Source organism: Clarias gariepinus, chromosome 9 (assembly GCF_024256425.1).
Source record: "Clarias gariepinus isolate MV-2021 ecotype Netherlands chromosome 9, CGAR_prim_01v2, whole genome shotgun sequence".
NCBI lineage: Eukaryota > Metazoa > Chordata > Actinopteri > Siluriformes > Clariidae > Clarias > Clarias gariepinus.
The window spans coordinates 11,500,809-11,523,216 of NC_071108.1; the positions used below are offsets into that span (position 1 = coordinate 11,500,809).

The following is a 22,408-nucleotide window of genomic DNA, read 5'->3' on the forward strand; positions in this document are numbered from 1 at the left end:
TATTGCAGACCTTATTAATAATTTATCTTTTAATGGCTTTTTGTAAAGACCTCACCCTGTCGGATAGCATGCAACGAAGACAAACTAAACAGAAAAAATATATAGTATTAGTTTGTTTGGTTGTTTATTTATTTGTTTGTTGGTTTGTTTCATTATTATATATTTTAATTAATATCAGCATGCATTGGGTTTTATGTAACCCTAAACTTGAGTTGTCGAAACAAAAAAGTCACAAATTACACCCGATCTCAAAATTAGCAAGACAACCCAATATATTTATATGCACAGAATTAAAAAGTTTGTTTCATGTTTTGTTTTTTTGTTTTGTTTTTTTAATTATTATAATTATTCAGAGAGCACAGCATCTGGTTATAAATCTCTCTGCTTGAGCACATCATAAATCTTTTACAATACAAAAAAAAGAAAAGAAAAAAAGAACTTACACACATCTGCTTATTATTTCATTTCATTTATGCCCTATTTTCTGTTCGTTGAGCAATATCCTGCAATATTCTGAATAATTAACTCTAAAAGCCGTTTATTGCTAAACATTACACGGTCAAGTGGAAAGTGTTATTTTTCAAAATGAGTCTCGTAGCTGCCTCGAAAAATTAGGCTATAAATCATTACACAGTAGCAATTATGACTAATAGACATAAATTTAAATAAATTACAAACATATAGAATTCTAGAAATTACATTTAGTGCAATTTGTGCATGTAGATTGTTTATGAGGCTTTATGAAGCTTGTTTACACTGAATAGGTCTTTTTGGAAATGCAGAAGATACAGCAAATATTAGTATTAGGATTCCATGTGAATATGTTAGGCATTAGGTGGTAAATCAGTGAGCAGTAAAGCATTTCTCTCTCTCTCTCTCTCTCTCTCTCTCTCTCTCTCTTTCTCTCTCTCGCATTCACTCTCTCTGGTTTCAGCAGCTGTAGGACACTGAAGGAGGCTGTGATTGAACCCCACTTGCTATGATAATCCTTCTCATGCTGCTCATAATTCAGTTTTACTCAATTCTCTCTTTTTTCTTCACACCCCACCTCAGGAAAACACTCTGGTCCAGCATAAAATCAATGTTCCATTAAATTTTAATCATTAAGAATCATCAATAACAGCACCAGAACAGATGCTCGTGCCTTCAGATTCATGCTGTTCCCACCGTGTTTGCTGGCACTGATCTGAGAGCAGTCCTGCATAATGGATTACAGTCTGGCATAATGGATCACGGGATAACTCCTGCAGGGACAGCGTGTCCTGGATCAGCACTCAAGAACCACTTCTTCCTCAGATGTCAGATGTATTTGTGCTGTCAGGTCGAATACCTGCTCTGTGATTGCAGTCTGTGAATCTATCACAGGAAACATGAATGTGTGGCAGGGCCTTACAAATGCATAGGGAATATCTTCTTAATAGCCTCTTAGCAGCCTGAAGTCCTTGAATGTAAATGACTTTAAATCTACGTGATGGTGTTTATATTGAAAGAAAATAGTACAAGCAGGATAGGGTAAAAAGGATATTATAAACTATTTTTTCCCATAGGGTTGTTCATTTTGTTTGGTCAAAAGGTATTGTTTCATTTTCAATAGCAGCAGAAAATGAAAAAAAAAAAAAAGTTAAGATTTCATTCAACCGCTGTTAATTTTTATTACAACATACAGAATGTGGTGGCCAGTTCATGTGTGAAAATGATTTCCTGCTCCCTGAACCACCCTTAACTAATTGAGTCCTGGAAAATGCCCATGCCATCAGGGAAGAAAAAATACTCGGTCATTCCATGCATTCAGGTCATCAGCTGACATAATTTTATTGCGACGCAATGTTTCTGAGCCTAGAATGAAGCAAACATTGCTAGAAAGTCCAATCTTTATGTTCCCTAGCACATATAAGTCTTCTTTTAGCCTTAACATAAAGTAGTTTTCTTATGGCTACACATCCATTTCATCATAATCCCATGAGTTCTTATCGCATTGTGTGTGGAAATGCTCTTACTTTCACTGATAAATATGGCTGTGGTGTCTACTGTTGATTTTATTACAATACAACATTCACCAAGTGATATCCATTCACAATTTGTGACCCGTTGTTGAAAACCCGGAGGGTCATATTTTTCAGATGTAACTTTTTCCACTATTGTCTACAAAAATATAAATATATCATCTAAAATGGTGACTTCTTTTGGGCCAGGTCTTATGCAATAGGGTTTCTATGATAACAGCTTACACAGGAAGAACTATGACAGATTCCTATATGTGTATAAAGACTTTTGGCTTACAGTATACTGTGCACAATGACAATAAAGTTAAATTTAATCTAATGCTTTGGGAATTATCATAGGTAGAGCTGTAACTTTTCAATCACGGGAAAGCCATCATTGCAAAATGATTTCCTGTCATATGACAAGCTGTGTTTCATTATTGTTATTCTGCTTATCTTTATCTTATGCTCTTTATTATAATTACCTTTAAGAGGGAGAAAATGTTAGATGCTGTTGAGTTACCATACTGTATGTATAGCTGTTATAATGTAAGTAATGACAGGAGCAATATTAGTCAATGTTACCATAAAGTGGTATTTAAAAATTCATCGTAAAAAAAAATATATCAAGATAAGTAAGAAGAAATCGAACATTTTTTCATTTAATCATATTAGCATTATTAAATTTACCTTAGACTGTTAGAAATCCATGTTGGTCAAGCTTCAGCACTTTATAAATTAAATGCTTACAGACAAGATACAAGTAAATCTCTAAATATGTCCACACTGTCATCAACAAATTCAAAGTAGAGTCAATACATTTTCATTGCAGTTATTATAAAATGTACATTTTCAGAATTATATTTTGTTTACTCATTAATAGTCTTGGAATAGTGTGTTGATAATAAAATTGTTTGGCCCAAAATGTGGCCAAAACAAACTGCAAATGTCCACCCTGTCATGGAAGGATTGATGACAAGGTGGACCGTGACAGGTTGGACATTTTTTGCTTAAGTTAGCAAATGCACATGGGGGAACTTCAGTCTTTCATTTCATATTTTGAAAATTATTATTATTATTATTATTATTATTATTATAATTGCAAAAAGGATTATAAAAAATCAAAATAATATTTTGTTGAAGATTTTTTGGGAACAATAGAAACATATAAAAAGTAATTTAACAATCTATTGTTAACAATCTAACAAACATAGCGTTGACAAAATCATATATACACGAAATTAAGAAAATTGGTATAAAAAAATGAGAGAAACATATTTCAATAGACATAAAATTAAACTGATGTGTGTCTGAATGTTTTGTCATGTTAATGACAACTGGGTCATTCTGATGCAGACACCAAAGGCACTTCATAGTGATATTAACCATAATGTTTTTTTCAAGAATGTTCCACAAAATTTAATGTAAATATAAATGTGTAAAAATAAGAAAAGTAGCACTGCTTCATTCCAATGGTTTGCTTATTTGCTAATTACAATCCAATCTACAGTGGTTTATTTAATTGTTCTGCTACTTAGTCGTGATCCAATGTGCAGTGCAGCTATAGAGATGAGCAAAATTTTAATGAATGCACAAAATAGTAGTACTGTATTATTAAATGTTAATTTTGTATGGCTTTATGACAAACTGCATACATATTCTGACTGTATGCACCATAAATTAAATATTGCAAATTTAAAATGGCAAACATAATGACAAGACACTTTAAATTATTTGTGCTATTGGTTTTATTATTGTCATTATCATCATCATCGTTATGACCAGTATTATCCCCACTTCTAATAACAGTGGTACAAAGAAAAATAAGAAAAAAATCAATCATTCTCAGTCATGGCTTAACATTTTTTCCTCATATTTCGAAAAAAGAGGAGAGTAATAGAGTGTGGGGAGAGTAAGAAAGAAGAGTGAAAATCTAAATTCTGTCGTTCGAGGACCATATGGAGGCTTGTGAGAAGGCCACCATAAGTCGAAGGCTTTTGTTATGGAAATTATACTTTTATTTTTTGGCACTTTTCTTTACTGCGCAGCCAAGCTGGGCACTTAGACAAAAGACAGAAGGAAGGAAAAAAAAAAACAGAAAGAGAGCGAACATCAACAGATCTCCTAATACAGAGAATGATCCCATGTTGACAACAACTGGTCAATGCAGCCACAGCAGATAATTGGCTAAAGAAGGCGTGTCCCTGATTTTGTGTTTTCTGTCCAGGCCTTTACTGGTACCAGTTTATACAATTGAAAAAAAAAATCTAAGAAAGGAGATAAAGCAAAGGGATCTGATTTTTTTTTCCACATGCAGTGTCGTATTATTGCTGTAACATATTTACAAACATATTTACAAGTTTATCAGAGAGGAACAATGTTTTTTTCCATGAAAATCTGGTGGTTGTCCTCTGGTGATAGTCCCTAATAGCCAACTGTGACCTTTGGACAAAATGCCGACTGGATTCCCCATCCTAATACTGACATTGCTTGACATACAATAAAAATGGTTTATTATTTTTTCGATTGTGAAGAAAAAATAGAGAGGTAAAGCTAGTTATAAATATTCAAATGTCCTCGTAAAGGCGGTTATTCGTGTTACTAAGGGCTTTGCATAATAAAACGATTTATAATTCAGTGGGTTTATCATTGCTTTTAATCTTAGGCTTTAGGTTTGAAAGCTTGTATGCAAGAGAAAAAAAAGGAGAGAGACAAAGACAAATGAGCGAAAGATGAAAAATAATGACTCATTCGCAGACATGATGCATTGGTGGGTAATGAACTGGGCTGAGAAGCTGGGAGCAGGACAAGTGTCTACATGCTGTCTCCGCTGCTGCACTCGCAGACTTGAACCACACTGATTTGAGGACAATGAAAATCAATTGTTAAAGGAGAGGTCATGGATGTGTGGGTGGATGGATGGATTGAGAGAATGGAGGAAGAGATGGTGGGAGGGGAAGGGATGGGTAGAGAAGCTCATCTCTGATTCCCTGTAGGTTTCACACTATTACGGATATTGTGTCGTCCGATTTAGAATATGCAAAGCGCTGACGGTGCATTCGCCTGCTGCTGGCTCGACCTTCCTCGTCAAGGTCAGACTCAGCCTCAATTACTCTCTCTGTCTCCCCGCCTGTCCACTAGCACCTGTTCACCCTGAGAGAGAGGGAACGAGAAAAAGAATGACAGCTAGGGAAAAAAGAGAGAGGGGATTCGAGTGATAAAACTACATAGAGATATCAATAAAAAAAATAAATTTAAAGCAGAGGGATCGAGCGAATACTCATTTAAGAGTCCATCATTTACTAGACTGAGCTTGAATCCGGAACTTCTAGAAAGGAATAATAACACCATACACTCCTACTACTACACTCTATGTCTACATCGCAGTATTTGAACAAAATTGTGTCTCACTGCTGCACGCCACCGATGCCATCATTACTGTTCTGTTTACTTCACCCTGTCACCAGTGACGGATATTCGCTCTGAACCTCACTCCTGACCCGACGTCAAACGCCGCCTGTCTAGAAGCTACGCTTAACATCACAGCGCAGAGGCATCAACCTTGATGAGGAGGACGTAATGAGACAGTGTACGCGTCCTTCTTTCCATGCTGTTTTATTTTTAGCATGCTGAAAGCTAGGTGCAGGTACAGACTGCACTGTAATGCTCGATTATTAGCCTGCAGGTTTTTCGGACCTGTCAGGTTTCCTCTCTCAGTAAGAGAAGCCATTAAACATAGCATCACTATCCTTTGGACAAATCTCCATCCCCTGGCCCACTTTATTTAGAGCCCTGTTCTGATTTCCCTTCCCCATCTGTAGCGCAGATAAAAGTGCGGCCTAAATGTGCCACAGATGAAGGTAATCTTGATAATCATTGTTGTTTCGTTGCTTATTTTCAGCAGCCTGACTTCAAAGGCAGGGGTAAATGAAGACACATACAATACACACACGGAAAATGATCATAATAACCCTAATCTATAACTGAAACTATTTATCCTTTAATCTTGTACACACTGCTTGCTCGGCATCAGCGTCATTAAAGATATTAAATGCCTTTTATGGCAGCACTGTTTTCAGTGTTGGTATTAGGATCATTATATCTGAAAATGATTACTCTTTGATAGACTTTTCCTAACTATAACTGCTAGGACTCATAAATTAGTTGGAGTAAGTTTTACTTCTTTTTTTTTTTTTTTTTGTAAATCACTTTAGATTTCACATGTGATTATGTGAGGAATATGACATGACGCATGACAAATAAAAGGATATGACATACAGTACATGGAACAGTAAAAATGAAATGAATTATCTGTCAAAATCATATGTGGAAAATGAATGATGTACATGTTAGAAATTTGATAAAACATGTCATTTAATGTGCCTCTAAACAATTAAAAATAAAAACTCATGTGAGAAGTTTGTGTGAGTTTTCCATAATGAAAGGCAGTGAGGCATTCAAAACTTGCAGATTGCTGTTTGAACCAGGTAATGAATTTCAATGGCTTGAAGCGAGTACTGTAGCAGAACCAAGTGTTCAGATCATGGTAGCTTATCAGACTAAGGCTTAACTACAAGGCTTTACATATTGCCTCTGAAGAAATGACAATGTGGTATGTTTGAAAAACATAATGTTGAAAGATAATTGGATTAAATGTGTCCTATCAAATGTATTTTTTCTTAGATAGTATAGTATCTATATAACTCTATAGTTATAGAGTATAATAACTCTAAAGTAATCATTAGTGGTGATATTATATCATCAAGGTAAATGTTACAGTATTGCTCTTATGGCGATTAATTTCTGTGAGCGGAATTTTACAAATCGCATTTGAATATGTCATCAGCTATTGTAATATAATACTGTATATTGCCATAACATGGCACATGGTAAACACTATACAAATCATTAATTTGCCTGAATGACAAAACTTGGCTACACAGCATCAGCACCAGTGTTAATTTAGACTTGATTAGGTGATCTTCCCGGGTATGATGTGAGATAAATTAGGAAAGAAAAACTACCTCATATTTTGTTATTAAGAGCACTGCTAGTCAGTACAAGCTTGAAAAAGAAAATGGTTCATTTAATTGTAATTTATTTTACACTAGAGATGAAATGAGTAATGTTTATGGATATAAATGAAGTGTTACTATCATTAGGGTGCAACGTATGCCTAGGCATTACTGAGGGTATGATTTTCCCAAGTCGAAACTAATTTATCCCAAATAAAAATGACAACAACGAGATGGAGGATGACTTTGTGGTTTGTGTTCAGGCTCGTTCATTTATTGCCCTAAGTGGTCTGCAGACAGGACAGCTATGATTATACAAGTCCATTGCCGTGCCGAGAAAAAATTATTGCCTGTGAAACAAAGTATCATTCCAACTTCTCAAATGCTGTACATTGTTCCTCTTAAAAAAAAGAGAGAGAGAGAGAGAGAGAGAGAGAGAGACAAAAAAATGCTAGAAGTCGCATGGACTTTTTCTTTCCTACAGTTTCATCATGCATATAAACATTTTTCTTTCAAGAGCAGCATCTTACAAGGTCAATGACGGTATTTAGTATTCTAAATACACAGATGAATACATTAAATAAATAACACCAATAAATAAGAAAAAAGTAATAAATACTTAAATAAAAGAATAAATAGTATATGAATAAATACATAAATAAAATAATACTGATGTGGTAGGAAATGAGGTCACTTTTTTGACAGAGGTGAATGATGAAAGTTGGGGATGGACGGGTCAGAGGTCGTACCTGCCTCTCAGTGAGGTAATAGCTAGATTGGAAGTGGGGGGAAGTATTTCCAGGTAGAGGGAACACTCGAAGAGTCAGTTTGAGCCAAAATGGCAGAGGAAGACCTGCATTGTGGGTTGCGATTGCTTTTAAATGTCCTCATTAGAGTCACTATGAATTGTGAGATGGATTCATATACTGAGATATTGCATCCTGTTAAACAGGACCGAAAGCAACGGGTTTTAAACCAGAAGTGTCTCTAAGTTACACCTTCCTTGTTAAGTCCTTGAAATATGTGCATGGTGACAAAACCACTGTATTCTGATGAGTCCACAAAACACTCCCGTTCCCAAAGATCACACTTCGATGACATTTTGGGTTGATTGGCAAACCAAAAGACAATAAATAAAATGCTGGAGGTTGGGATTGTAATAGAAAAATAACACCTGTTGAAGTAAGATTTTACTAAAGATTGGCAGAAAAAAAGTTTTTAACTTTTTAAGTGGCCTTTTTTTTGCAAATACTGTCATTATTGACATTGTCATAAAAGTTGGCAGTTGCAAAAGAATTCAGCTCTTAGCAAAACAAAAAAGCAGCATAAAAATACATGAGGTCATTTTTTGTTTGTTTCTAAAAAAGAAGGAACACCGTTGTCCTTTTTTGTCGTTTTTTTTTTTTGTTTCTTTTTTAAATTATTTGCTATAAAATATCAGGATTCTAAATATTATTACTATCATTGTTATTGTTGTTGTTGTTATTATTATTGTTATTATTATTATTATTATTATTATTAATATTATTATTATAGTCACTGTTAAAAATTCACATGCCAGGCCTCATAATGTGTGTGCGTGTGTGTGTGTGTGTGTGTGTGTGTGTGTGTGTTTGAGGGAAGAGGAGAGAAAGAGAAAGAAGGAGAGAGGAGTACTCAGAGTATGTTGCAGTGTATCTGTGGACTGCGTTAGCAACAAGAGTGAAGACAAATCCAGCATTTGTTCATTATTGTCTTCTCATTATTGTTTTGCTTTTTCTTCCCCAAAGTGATCTCAGCGAAAATATTGCTTTCTAAAAAAGGAAGGGAAAAGGCGCATTTGTGTGTGCGTGTGTGTGTGTGTGTGTGTGTGTGTGTATACAAGGGCTTAGTGAAGGATTAATTAAATGAAGATTTTTTTTTTCCCCTTCTCATCTATTTTCTCACTGTGTGGTGCTCAGTTCTCTGAGCCGGACTCATCCTCATCTCCGGAGCCCTTGAAGCAGGCCGACTCATAGTGCTTGTTCAGGTACGACTTGAGCGCAAAGGTCTTGTGGCAGCGCTTGCAGCGGTAGTGCTTGAAGGCAGAGTGCGTCTGCATGTGGGCACGCAGGTTGGAGCGATCGGCGAAGGCCTTGCCACAGTGAGCGCACGCGAATGGCTTCTCACCAGTGTGTGAGCGCATGTGACCCTGCAGCAGCCAGGGGCGGCTAAATGCCTTGCTACACACACTGCACTTGTGCTTGAGGTCGTGCGTGAGCACATGCATGGCCAGCGCTGGCATGGACACGTACACCTTGCCGCATGTCGGGCACTTGCGTGCCATCTTGCTGTCCAGGCTGCGATGCGTCTGCTTGTGGCGGCTCAGGTTGGATGATGTGGCGTATGTCTTGCCGCACTCGTTGCACGTGTGTCTCGCGCCCGACTCCTTTACTTCCACACCACTCTTGCGTGCCTCCTTGGACTCAGCCCTTCTACGTGAACGGCCATCTGAGATGAAGAAGCCGTCCGCTGTGAAGCCGTCACTCTGGCTTTCAGACTCACCGCTGTAGTAGCCGCGGGCCGTCAGACCGGATTGAGGGCTGTCCGGATGCTCCAAGTCTGGCTCACAGTACTCCTCTCCTCCACTGTTTACCGGAGCGTAGAGTGGGTCAGACACAGCCGAGCTGAGCTTCTTCTCACCCTGATACGTTGATGGGCTGATGTAATCCTGAAGGTAGCCTAGGGAAAGAAGAGAGAAGACGCACTCAGGCTTAGGGGTATAGTCAGCAGTTCTGGTCTTGGGTTTGATGTCTCAAAACATATCATGCAGACCCATTAAACACATTTATACTAGAATGCCGTAAAGCTCGTTCAGGTAATCAGTTTTCTTAATTGGTAGGCCATATGTTTCACAGGCAAGCAGAAACTTTTCTGACTGATTGGATAATGATGGTCCACATAAGCTTTTGCTTTCACTTACAGAAGCTAAAGTGCCACAGTGACCGGAATGTTAACGTGTTTGGCCTTATTAATTACCACATTTAAGTCTAATATACCTTTATTTAATTCTAATATACCTTTACTGATAAATAACTGGAAGTATAATTATTTTAAATTAATCTATTGTATAATTATTACAATGACAGGATATTCATTTCTCTAGTCAAATACGGTTATTACAAGTAAGAATAAGAGTGAAGAAATTGTCAGTTAGTTAATTGAGTCTTATTATTAGTAATATGATAATAATTATTATCATCATTACTGTTAATATTATAATTATTATTGTAAAATTCCAGCCTAATATTTGCAGCCTCCTCTTATTTGCCTTATCTCTAATTTTGTGTTAAAGTGAATGTATGTATGTTACAAAGGGTTGTAAAAGAGATAATGACTTATTAAGTGGTGTAACTGTATTTGAGGTACTGACACTCTCTCTCTCTCTCTCTCTCTCTCTCTCTCGGATAAAATAATCGTATTGATTAGCTAATTTTCTTTGATAAGATTACCCAATGGCCTATATGGATAAGTGGTTGTGTGCTTAATTTTCATCTCCATCACTCCCTGATAAGAAATCAGTTCTAGGGCTTATGTTTTGCCACAGGCAGCATCGTTCTTTTCCTCACTTTGAGCCTCACATTAGTCCTGTTTGAAATACAGTCAGGCATTCAAGTAGTAGAGTCAGTGCTCAGAGTAATATTAATAAAGCAATTCTGAAGCCAGACATATTGACTGCTCTTTCAACGCAAAGCAACTCCTTTTTTGCACTTGTTCACTGCTAGATAAATGACTGACCCCTGGCACATCATTCAGAAACACAGACAGAGAGAGACATAGCAAAAAAAAGAGAGAGAAAGAGAGAGAGAGAGAGAGACAGTCGGGTGCTGCTAAAAGGTTTCCTGGCAGCCTCTGGGTCTTTTAAATCATTTCAGCCACATTATAGCCGCGCCGGAGTGGCAGCCGTTCGTCTCGATGTTTTTAACCTAATAGCTATCGCGTCGCACACTGGGTGAGAAATCCTCTATCACATTTAACATGAGAACTAGACAGTGTCGGGGAAAAACCATTCCACCAGCCCTCTGAACGCAGCAAACCGAGAGAAATGAAGTATTGACTGCCTGTTAATGAAATTCACCGTTTCCATGCTGATCAATAGGCTATCTGCTGTAAAAAGCAGTGCAACTGGTCGTGCAGTAAGCAAAGCGAAAGTGCCGGAGAATACGGAGAGACATGAAAGGCCTCAGTAACCAAGCTACAGTCAAAGAGGAGAGCAAACGGATTAAGGCAGGAGGAGGAGGAAATTGCTGTTATTGTCCGTCGAGGGTCACAACATCACCTGTCTTGCTGCCGTAAGCATGTTGAAGTGCCTTGAAGGGCCGGGATCATTATTAGACACGCAATTAGAGCGCTTTTAATGCCCTGCACTCCAGCAGCCTTTTCACTGCACAGCAATTCCGGAAGCAGAGCCTGTAGAGGAAGGCAAGCTCAGCGAGCTTTATGGTGCTTAAGGTGCTTACGCATGATAAAAACCCAGCACAGCCCCGCACATGATAACGATCCAATAGACAGCATAAGTATCAGGCAAGCAAAATAACAGAAGTATGAAGAATGGAGTTTATCTATATCAATTAAGTAGTTTGTGTATATACAACAATACTTTGATATGTAGTCTATCAAATAGGTTATTCGTAACTGTCTGGAGTTATATGATAAATGAAAAAGCCTAGAGTAGCCTCTATTCATTACTCCAGCTGTCATAATATATTCAGATAGCATTCAGTGTGGAAGTAGCTACCTAAACAGATGATAAATGGTAACTTACAGCTTTTGTATCTTTTAAATAGAATACTACATGCAGTGTACCTTCATGAGGTCATTCGAAAAACAAACGGTGGTCCATGTGATGTATGAGCCTTAAATCCTTGAAAAGGTACACTACAGTACTGTATATTACATTTTCAGGAGAAAGATACAAAAAAAGGTTTAAAAGTACACAGGATTGAAGATACCGCTCCAAAACAAGGAAAGGTAGTTATTTCTTTTCTTCTTTTCTTTTCAAAAGCACGAAATAATGCAACACTGTATTTTGTCAAAAACTTAGTCTCATTAAAAAAAGAAGCTGGAAAATAAAATGTAGAAATGTAATCAAGCATCTGATATCTAGCATTCCTTATAATAGCTGATTAAACAGCAAGCTACGAATGTGAAGCCTTTCAGAGTGCAACAGGTCCATGTTGGCCTGGCTTGGATGTTCTGATAAACTGTGAAGTCTGGCACTTTTTTTTAACATAAGAATAAAAAAGAGGCCTGCGTGGAGGGATGATCAAAATAAGTGTGGTTATATGTCAGTCAATAGCACAAGGCAAAGCAGAGGCCATGTCTTAAGGCTTCATCCTCCGCCTGAGATGCCTGTAATAGGCCACCGTTCTGCCCTTTCGATCAGAGCATCACCTTTACTTCCTGCTGTGACTGGAGATGGAAGGCCATTTTTAAACATGGCAATATTGAGACCTCAGTAATCAGATCTTCCTAAGCTAATGATTTATAAGGATTTTTTATTTTTATAAAAATTGTGTTCTGTAAATGTTTATATAGACCTACAAAACCAGGAAATAATAAACTACACAAAAATACTGTTGTATGTTATAAATAATAATACATCATTAAAAAAAAAAAAGGATGTAATGTGTGATACAGTAGAAATCCCAGATACCCACCCCCTCCCGCCCCAATCATAGCATTTACATCAGAGCATTTAGCAAATGCTCTTATCCAAAGCACCTCAAACATGCACCAGTGTAATGGATTAACTTTGACATTGACTGTTAAGTGGTTTCTCTTTGATAAAATTGCTGTCTATCATTTGTGATGATTAAAAAATAATCATAATTACACAGCTTTTTTCAAAACTGATGAATTCTGAATGCTAATTAAAGCATTATTCTAAATGCTGTACTGTTAAAGTTGTTTGTTCATGATGTAAGAGACATTCAAGAGTAGTGCTGATGCATGACAAAATCATGCAGACACAAGTGCAGAGCGGCTTTTTTCCCCTCCCACTTCATTCTAACTAGTTTATAGTGCAGTAGTATACAGTTTAAGGCATCACTAATGATGGAAAAAGCAATGTATACCAATGTGTGCACATTACTGTATGATACAACAATGTCACATTCAAATATAATAACAGTGACAAATCAGTTTATTGTTGCTTTTCATTTAGTTCATTATATATATCTATATCTATCTATCTATATCTATATATCATTAGAGTTCATTATATATATATATATATATATATATATATATATATATATATATATATATATATAATGAATTCTTAAACCATTTGACATTAATATGACTGAATTTGCTGGGGGTTTTTGCAACAGGTGGGAAAGCAACACTTTCTTTCTCTCTGACCCTTTCTCCCGCTCAGTCTAAATCTCCTGTCAGCTTATCTCGGAAAAAAAACATAATAGCACGATGGAGGGGAGCGGACATCTGCTGCCCAAATCTGCCGAAAGATAGAGAGAGAGAGAAAGAGAGAGAGAGAGAAAGAGAGAGAGAGAGAGACAAAGTGAGACAAAGAGAGAGAGAGAGAGAGAGAGAGAGAGAGAGAGAGAGACTCAGGAGCACAGAATGTCCCCAGCTTAGATTTGCCTTGTCCAGCATGTTTGTATTTAAGAGTCCAGCTTCCTCGGGTGTGATGCTATTCGTTCTATTGTCTCTCTGTCTCTCTCTGTGTCCTCTGTGTGTTAATTTACAGTGCATACTGTTAATCATGTGGTTATAGTCAATACTGCTTTGTGCATTCTCCTTCTTCTCCTTTCCTTCATATGTTTTTACACCCCCCCCCCCCCCTTACTGTTAATCTCTACTGTACTTGAAGGTCTCTTGTGGCATCAGTGACTGAAATCCTGCCCACCCCCTGACTTGGTTTCATATGTTGTGAAATGAGGGGATGGAAAGCGATGGACTGCAAGAAAGAGGAAAAGAGATGTGCTAGAATGAAGGATGGGGGAGGAGAGAGAGCAAGGATGATAATATACATGCAATAGAGGGTGAACTGGACAGCGATAGAAACTCAAGGGCAACACAAGCAAAGGACAAAAGCATTATCCAATCATGCCCCGGGACACTTTTTGTGCAAACAGCATCTCTGTGCTTGCAGCAACAGGAGCCTGCTCACATAAGAAAAAGGGCTTAGCACATAGCATTAGCAGTCGCAGTGGAACAAGCCCGTTATCAGCAGCACACCAAAGCCCAGTCATATGGCCTTATTTACATAAGCCAATCGCTACTCCATGACCTGGATTGTGTTGCACATCACCAAGTCAAAAAAACACACAGAAGTCCACAGCCATGGCAAGAGAGAGAGAGAGAGAGAGAGGGAGAAAAGAGGGATGAAGCAAAAGAGGGTTTTAGGATTATACAGGAGCCTAAAACAACAACAAAATACCAGGCTTTACTGAACATCTGGCTTAATATTTCTCTTCTTTAGTAGAAAATTATCAGCATGAAATGCGTCCTGATTTAGCTCTGCAACAGTTATGAGATAACAAATGAGACTTTCAGTGACGTATAGCTGGCAAGATAAGGATACTGAGCATGTGCTTGCATAAAGTGACAGATATCCCACACTTGCATATAGACACACACACACACTCACCATTCTCACTGAGCCGGATGCCCAAACTGGTTACAGAGTCCGTGATAGAGCGAGTGAAAGTGTAGGACTCATCCAGGTGATGGTGATGGTGATGATGATGGTTAGATGCCACCACAGGAGACGAAGAGAAATCATCCAGCTTGATCTTCTTCACCAGAAAGGAGCGGGGCATGATTCACACACACAAGAAGCACTACGCATGGACGTCGAAGAAGGAATAAATTGGGGGGAAAAAATGACTCCTGGAGCAAAAAGCAGTGCAGCAACGAAGGCTGAATCGTGTATCCGTGTATCGGTTCAACTTAAAGAAATAAAAAGATCCAAGGGAAAAAAAAGGAGTAAAAGAATGATGGATGGTGATAAAGAAAATGGAGAGCAGACAAGAAGAGAGACGACGGACGATGCAATGCTGTGTGTGTGCTCTACTGTACGGACCACACGCACATGCATACACTCCCTCTCTCTCCCATTCGTGGAAAAAAAACAGGGGGGGAAAAAATGAAAACACGTTCAGCACTGGATAGCTTCTGGGCTGCAGTGGGGGCTGCTTAGAGAAAGGAAAAGACAGAAAGACAGTGGAAGAGGAGAGGAAAGAGAGTAAAGAAAGACAGAGAGAGAGAAAGACAGAGGGATAGAGAGAGAGAGAGGCACTGTGAGACTAGCTGAGATCAGCAGTCAGCCAGGCTTATATGGGGCGGCAGTGGGAGAGAGATCAGGTGGTACTCAGCAATGGAGCTGCTTAGCTTTAATCCATCAAATGTCCCCCGGGACACACATCAAATTACTACTGAACCGTCTGTGCATTCACACTCTCTCTCTCCCTCTCTCTCTCTCTCACACACAAATACACACACACATACACACGTACACACTGACTGGGGAACACAACCAGACCCCCTTCTGACGAGCCCCCCACCCCCCACCCCACTTTCACCCCCACTCATTCACTTAGCTGGAAGGAGAGCGAGAGAAAGGGAGAGGGAGGAGGCAGACGATAAAGCCATGTGGCTGGGGGGGGGGGGAGCGCTCCATGTCCTGTTCTCTATTGTTTTCGAATGAAGTGACACAGTTTATGTCGTGCACTCTTGCACGCTGTGCATCCTTACACTGCCTTCCTTCCTCCCACTCATCCCTGTATCCTTAGAATACCCTAAGACTGCCGATGCATCCATGCACCGTCCATGTACAAACACCTACACACACCATGATAACTATATAACCATTTCCCTCCCCATTTTTCACAGCATATATACACAGTTTTAAAGCAGTGCTTTACCATTACTCTTCTTCTTTTTGTTCTTTTTTTTCTACTGCGCCCTCAAGATGTCTGCCCTAGTATGTGTAGCCAATTAATTACAAAATAATTAATTTTAATCTTCATCATCCTACAGCATGTAAAATTAGAGCATACATATGTTAATTTGAGATGGATTTAGTGTAGGATACAAACTTATTCATATGGAAATTTTGCAAATGTTTACTAAGAATTGCTGCTGATACTGGACCCAAAGGACACATACAACAATAATGAAAATCTCCACAGTCTATGTCACACTGCATTTCTGAAGCATACTTTATGAGATTTATTGAACAGCTCTCTAAATTTTGTAAAATGTGAAGTGATAGTTTTTACACATTTTGTCACACCCTAAATATTAAGTAGTCAACTGTCATCAACACGTGAACCTTAATATTTCTTTATTTTATTATTTTCTTAACCTGCTCTGGAAATGGTTTTAGTATTTTTTTGTTTACTTAAGTTCAGAATTTAGGAGAGTTTGCAATGACTGAACGAGTTGATTTCATATAAACTTATATTATAATTAACTTATCAAAGTTGTATTTTTATATCTCTGTGAATAACAACACTGCATCAGCATAAAATCTTTTGACTAGTGCTTTAAATAACATGATATGAAACATGTAATGTTAATAGATATGAAAGAAAAGACATTAAAAAAGCATTAAAGAATATTGGCATGGTGCAGATCTCTGTAAAAGACATTACTTATATATACATAAACATGAGCCACCCCTCATTTCTTCATAATTTCCTCCTAGATATTCTTTTATTTATTAATTTTTTATGTAGTCTTGAGGAATATTTGGCTTCCGGAACAACATTTTTGGCTTTCACTTTTAGCCTCTTATTTTCTGTCCCTGACCAGTTTTTAGAGAAAGGTTTTAGGGTTGTTGTTGTTTTTTACACAGTGACCTACAGTATGAATCATTTCAGCTCTGAAAAACAATCTAACTTAATGCATAAACCAGTGAGAAACAGGTGCAGATGATGACAAATGATCAGGCTAGTGATAAGTATACTGGTGATGCTGAATGCTGAGAGGTTGAAACAATGTAACACTTCTACCAAAAGAAAAAAATAACAAAACTATGGAAAACAACGAGAGAAAATGACATGGTACTTTAACTTTTCCATATATAACCGCCAGGACAAAAAATATAATAGATACAAAAGTAAATAGACATAAAAGGAAATAAACAGTTAAAATAAAAAAAGAAATAGAAATTGATTCAAGATGAATAAGAAAAAGAAAATTAATAATGAAGGGGGTTTAGGGTTTTAGTCTGAGGTAGACGCTGCAAAAAAATATCATTTGTCGTCAACCGGTAATTCTTGAAGATTACTTCTAATAAAGTATCTTATTATTATTTTTAAAAGGACATGGTGTCTTTAAGCCACTAAGATATAGTTGATAGCGATTTCCTAAGAATTAACAGACGGCAACTGGGTATTAAATTTTTTTAGGCCAAAATATCTGATTACTTCACATTCTACCGGAATAAATCCAACGGCTGCCCATAAAAATTGCTACCCCAGGGCAGACATTAATATTTCTGTTAAGAATTGCGGACCTAGTTTTAAAGCAATCACATCAGAACCAGTGTAAAGATGGACAAAAGAAGAACATGTTAAATTACAGGGTGAATGATAACATCTGTCACAGCAGTCACTAACACTAGGGTAAAGTTTGGCTTTTGAGAAAACTTTCGATTGTATAAGACTAAGCCAAGCACAAATTTAACTACAGTATGTAATCTATTTATTGCACCTTCCCACTATACTTTTGTTAACACCATTTACAATTCATCCTCCCATTTTGCTTGAATTTCAAGTGTGGGTTTTTCAAGACTTCTGATAGTGCTTTAAAAGTAACAGATCCTCCCAAGTTTGGATCCTTCCAATATATGGAAAGATAGTAAATCAAACTACTTAAAATCCACATACATTTTTAAACAGATCGTGAAAAGACTTAACAACTCATTTTGCAATTCTGTAAAGTTAGGATCTATATAAGATGGAGGAAGAAGATGAATATTACCTAATGGGGCTAAAATTAAAGCTGGTATAAACATCATTTACCTTAAATTAAAACTATATTTTGAGTGTTGACAACACCACATGATTGGTTGTAAAGTCAGAGGGTTTGATTGGTAGAGAAGACATCACTAAAGCACATAACAAAGATTTAGCAAAGGACTGAGTTTCCAACCAAACCCACTGAAATTCTGTTTGATTAGACCACTATATTTTTTAATGAATATGAGCAGCCCAAATATACAACAAAAAATCTTCAGACATTTCCATCTCTGAAATAATGATTTGGGGAACCTTTCTATTCAATAAACAGTTACAATAACTGTTTGATCCATTGACCTAAAAAAAAACTTACTATATTATTTCGTATTAACATTATACTCAGAGAATCCTCCAAACCACTCTAACACTGAAATAATAACAGAGATGCTATAGTGCATCTAAATATGCATTATTATCACAATAACAATATTACATGCAAAACCACTAATTATGCAATTTTACCAAAATCATGTGCAATGTGTGTGTGTGTGTGTGTGTGTGTGTGTGTGTGTGTGTGTGTGTGTGTGTATGCATGTGTTTGTGTATATATGCGTATATATATATGAAGGTCTGTGCAATATCATTACTACTATATATGCAATATAAAATATTATGTGCAATATATATCCTGTGTGCAATAAGATACATGTACAATACACAAAAGAGACAATTCCGCACCTATCTGTACAGTCAGAAGCTTTTTTAGTTTTTCTATATATTTTTATTTTATTTTTTATTCTATTTATATCTATTTTCACTATAGTATATTGTATTTTACTTTAATTATCTTATTAATAAAGACTTATCTTAAAACATATAACAATGGATAGTCTGCATAAAAAGCAGGGGAAATCTCAGTGCATGTTGCTTGATCACAAGAGCACATACTGTAACAGAGGCAAGTTTAACAGGTCAAGTAAAATTAACTTATTAAACATTAAATCTATAGAATTTAAATTAATTTATTATAAAAAAAATATGAGGGATGGCTCGAGACATATTTGTGCATATGATATGTGTATAAAAGCAATGACTTTTACAGAGATCACTATACATGTTATGGACTGACAAACATTCTCTTAAGCCTTATAAATACTGGATCTTAAACACCCAAGTTATCCTTAAATTACAGTATCAGTCTCCGCCTGAAGCCTGGAGGCTGCAGCTTTGTAACAGTAATCATTTAAAGTGGGAAGAAGCCTTAAAATGATCTTAGTGTCCCTCAGCAGAGCCGTAAAGGAGCTCCCAGATTACCCTGACATATGGTAAGGATGCCTCTCTGCATCATGCCAATGTTCTTTAAAGCACCAGCCAAAAGGTCCTTAGCCAATGCAGTGTTGTTATTTAAAGAGAGCAGAGGTAATGTATGTGTGACAGTGCTTTATAAATATATAGAGGGATATTCATTTTTAACACATACAAGGTATACTTTCATCCATAAAAGTGTGTAGTTGCTATTTGTGTATAGGTTGTAGTGAGGGTTTAAAGCTAATGTTGGTTATAGCATTTAGCCTAGCTACAGTACATACCACTACATTTAGTACTGTGTAAATATGAGGTAGTAGCATGGCTAGCAAAGTTATTAGCTGGCTAGTTTTCCAGTAGCAAGGTGGTACTTCGAGCCGAGTTAGATATTTACCACAGATAATGTATATATAAGCAATACATAATTTTCTCTCAAAAGTAAACTTTTAACTTAACTAGTTCTGTTGTTGCTTCAGTTCTAGGTGTTTATGTAGCTGTAGACTGGTAATAAATGTAAACAAATGACACAAAGTGAGAGAAAGTGTTTACAAAAGTTTGAGAATTTTCTTTGAGAATAAATGTAATGTAGTCAAGCTAGTTTTTGTGTGTATGTGTCTTGTAGTGTATCTATTTCACTTTGGAGACATAAATGTTAAAGAAATGCAACTTTTTTGGATCAACTTTGGCAATAATGTGAGTAAATCATAAAAATGAAAGACATGCTAACATGATTATAGACATTTATGGACCATGGACATCTACACACACATGCACATTTGCACACTTCCTGGACATTTCCATTTATTTCCATTCAAATTCAACTTTATATTTTTTCTTCATTGTACAGATAAGTTTTTTTTTTTATTTCTTATATATATTTTTATATTTTTGTATATTTTGTTCTATTTTCTACAGCTATGTTTCTATAGATAAACTTAGTCTTATTTTATTACACTATTTATTTCTTGTATTTTTTTTTTTTTTTACATTTTTAAGGTCACTGGCGGCCGTTTCACTGCATATCGTACTGTGTATGACTGTGTATGTGACAAATGAAAATTGAATTTAAATTTTGAATTTGAATATTTTAGCACTGATCAATGTGTGTGTAGGGTCAATGATCAGTTCAGTGTTTCTCTTGTGGTTCATTTACAAGAATTTCTGGTTTCTCGTCTGTGTAATGTTTAGTATATACTGTACATATACATAACTAATAAGCAGTATGCCATCATCCTTGTTAAAACTGAGAGTCAGATGTTTTTTTCCCCTAACGAGCCCTAAAAAGTCTTGACTCAGCTCTTAAAACAACCAGACACTAGTGACGTCAATCTGCCAAGCATTTGGTCTAACATGAGTAACTCTTCAATCGATGGTATCAACTGGCAGAGCAATGCTCAGCAACAGTATGCGACTTGCATATATTAAAAAATAAATAAATAAATAAATAAAACAGAGGTACATCATTCATCTAGAACTGAGAGAGGAGCAAAGATCTCAGCCATGGACTCTTACAAATTAAACATGACAGATATGATGAAGAAACTGCAGCAGTAGGGTGCGAGTGGTGCTGAAATGCCACTCTGAATCTAAAAACACTGGGACTGGTGAATGAGTTTTAACGCTAAGCTTGAATGGAGCTGTTTCACTATTGGCTAGATATTGTGTTTGTAACTTTCTTTTTTCTTTTTTTTTCTTTTTTTGTAATGGACCAGTGGTTATAGGCATCTAGTCTCAATAAAACTGTCACTACTATGTACAACAATATCTTTATATTCTGGCATTTCTTTTTATGTGAATCTTACAAGCTGCAAACATAAAGGCGTTGTGTTAAGCTTTGCATAAATAGTAATCCATCAAAGACGATATCTAATAGTAAGCTATGGCAACTCCATCTCTGTTTTTCCATCAGCTGTCAACTATTGGACTGCTATACTGCATTCTTGTTGTAGAATTGTCCCCTTAAGACATCAAACCTCACACAGTGTTGATGTTCCGAAACACAACATAGTAGCCATGGATGATTTACAGCATAACCATAGCAAATGTCTAAAACCATTACACTGTAATTAATAAAGACATTATGAACAAAGCTTTTTGCACAATTCTGCATAAATAGCAGGGATAAGGAAGAGGGTCTTGCTTGTGTGTGTGTGTGTGTGTGTGTGTGTGTGTGTGTGTGTGTGTGTGCGTGTGTGCGTGTGTGTGTGTGTGTGTGCACGCGAGTGTGAGTGTAGGTGTGAGTAAGAGCCTCTTTTAGCAGGTTGCTGGTGTTGGGTGTGATCTTCATTCTTTCTCTGAATGGTCTGCTCTATTTAATGGGATGATGTCGGCATCTGCTCCATCATTGCCTCTTTTGTCCCATTATGGCGGCTGCTTCTTTGTGCGCACAAAGCAAGTGAGAGACGGCCTCTCAATTCACTCGTCCCTTGTCAGTAAATTCTACATTTAATTAAGTGTTCGAGCACTCTTTCACTCTCTTTCTGTCTGTACTCTCTTTTTGATTCTGTTTTTATAACAGAGGTATAGAATTGAATTTTGAAGTACAATAATGTTACTGAATAGCAAAAGGAAAAAAGGCTGGACGGAGGCTTATTCATGAGTACCTTAACTTTATATTAACAGTTTATGTACTGTATTGCTCTAAATTCATATACAGTAATAAGCACATTCTTTAAGGTGTGTCGTGAAGGTGATCTAAAATTTGCTTTCACATTATTAAAGCACCTGTTCAATTCATTTGACTTCTTGGACTTCACTGTGTATCTGTACAGTGTTTTGTGATCTTTTTTTTTTTTACAAAAAGATAAGATGTCATAAAAGTGCTTTATAGAATCCTGTGCCATATAATTGATAGTGTAGGAAGTGATATAAGACAATGAAGTGAAGATGTGAATCCCACATGGATACGGCAAATATCGATTCTGGATTCGTTTAGAGTTGAAACTCAGCCCAAACTCTCGATCAAATTGCACCTTGGTGAATCCAGCATCACCCAAAACTTGATTTTGTGGTACAATGAAAGAGTCTTTGGAAACTGGATCCAAACAGGTTGTTCATATAGACTGAAATTTAAAACAAAAGAAGGAGACAATGTGTTAATAATGCCTCTATTTTTGATGCAATTAGCACATTTTCCTACATACGCTTTGCAACA

At 36.8% G+C, this 22,408-nt stretch overlaps 1 protein-coding gene across 1 annotated transcript; it reads right to left on the reverse strand.

Annotated features, from left to right (window-relative positions):
* Window positions 1–3,712: 3,712 nt before the first annotated feature.
* Window positions 3,713–15,387, reverse strand: scrt2 (scratch family zinc finger 2). The gene is made up of 2 exons (XM_053503315.1): window positions 14,631–15,387; window positions 3,713–9,697 (listed from the first exon to the last, which is right to left on the reverse strand). Exons 1-2 carry the CDS (start codon window positions 14,800–14,802, stop codon window positions 8,934–8,936), a joined length of 936 nt encoding a protein of 311 aa, XP_053359290.1. The 5' UTR covers window positions 14,803–15,387; the 3' UTR covers window positions 3,713–8,933.
* Between the last annotated feature and the right edge of the window lie 7,021 nt (window positions 15,388–22,408).

Excerpts from the sequence above, each read along its gene's own strand:
- scrt2 (XM_053503315.1), bottom strand. The coding sequence starts at position 14,802 with ATGCCCCGCTCCTTTCTGGTGAAGAAGATCAAGCTGGATGATTTCTCT. Across the intron at positions 9,698-14,630 it reads CATCCGGCTCAGTGAGAATG|GCTACCTTCAGGATTACATC; the intron begins GTGAGTGTGTGT and ends TTCTTTCCCTAG.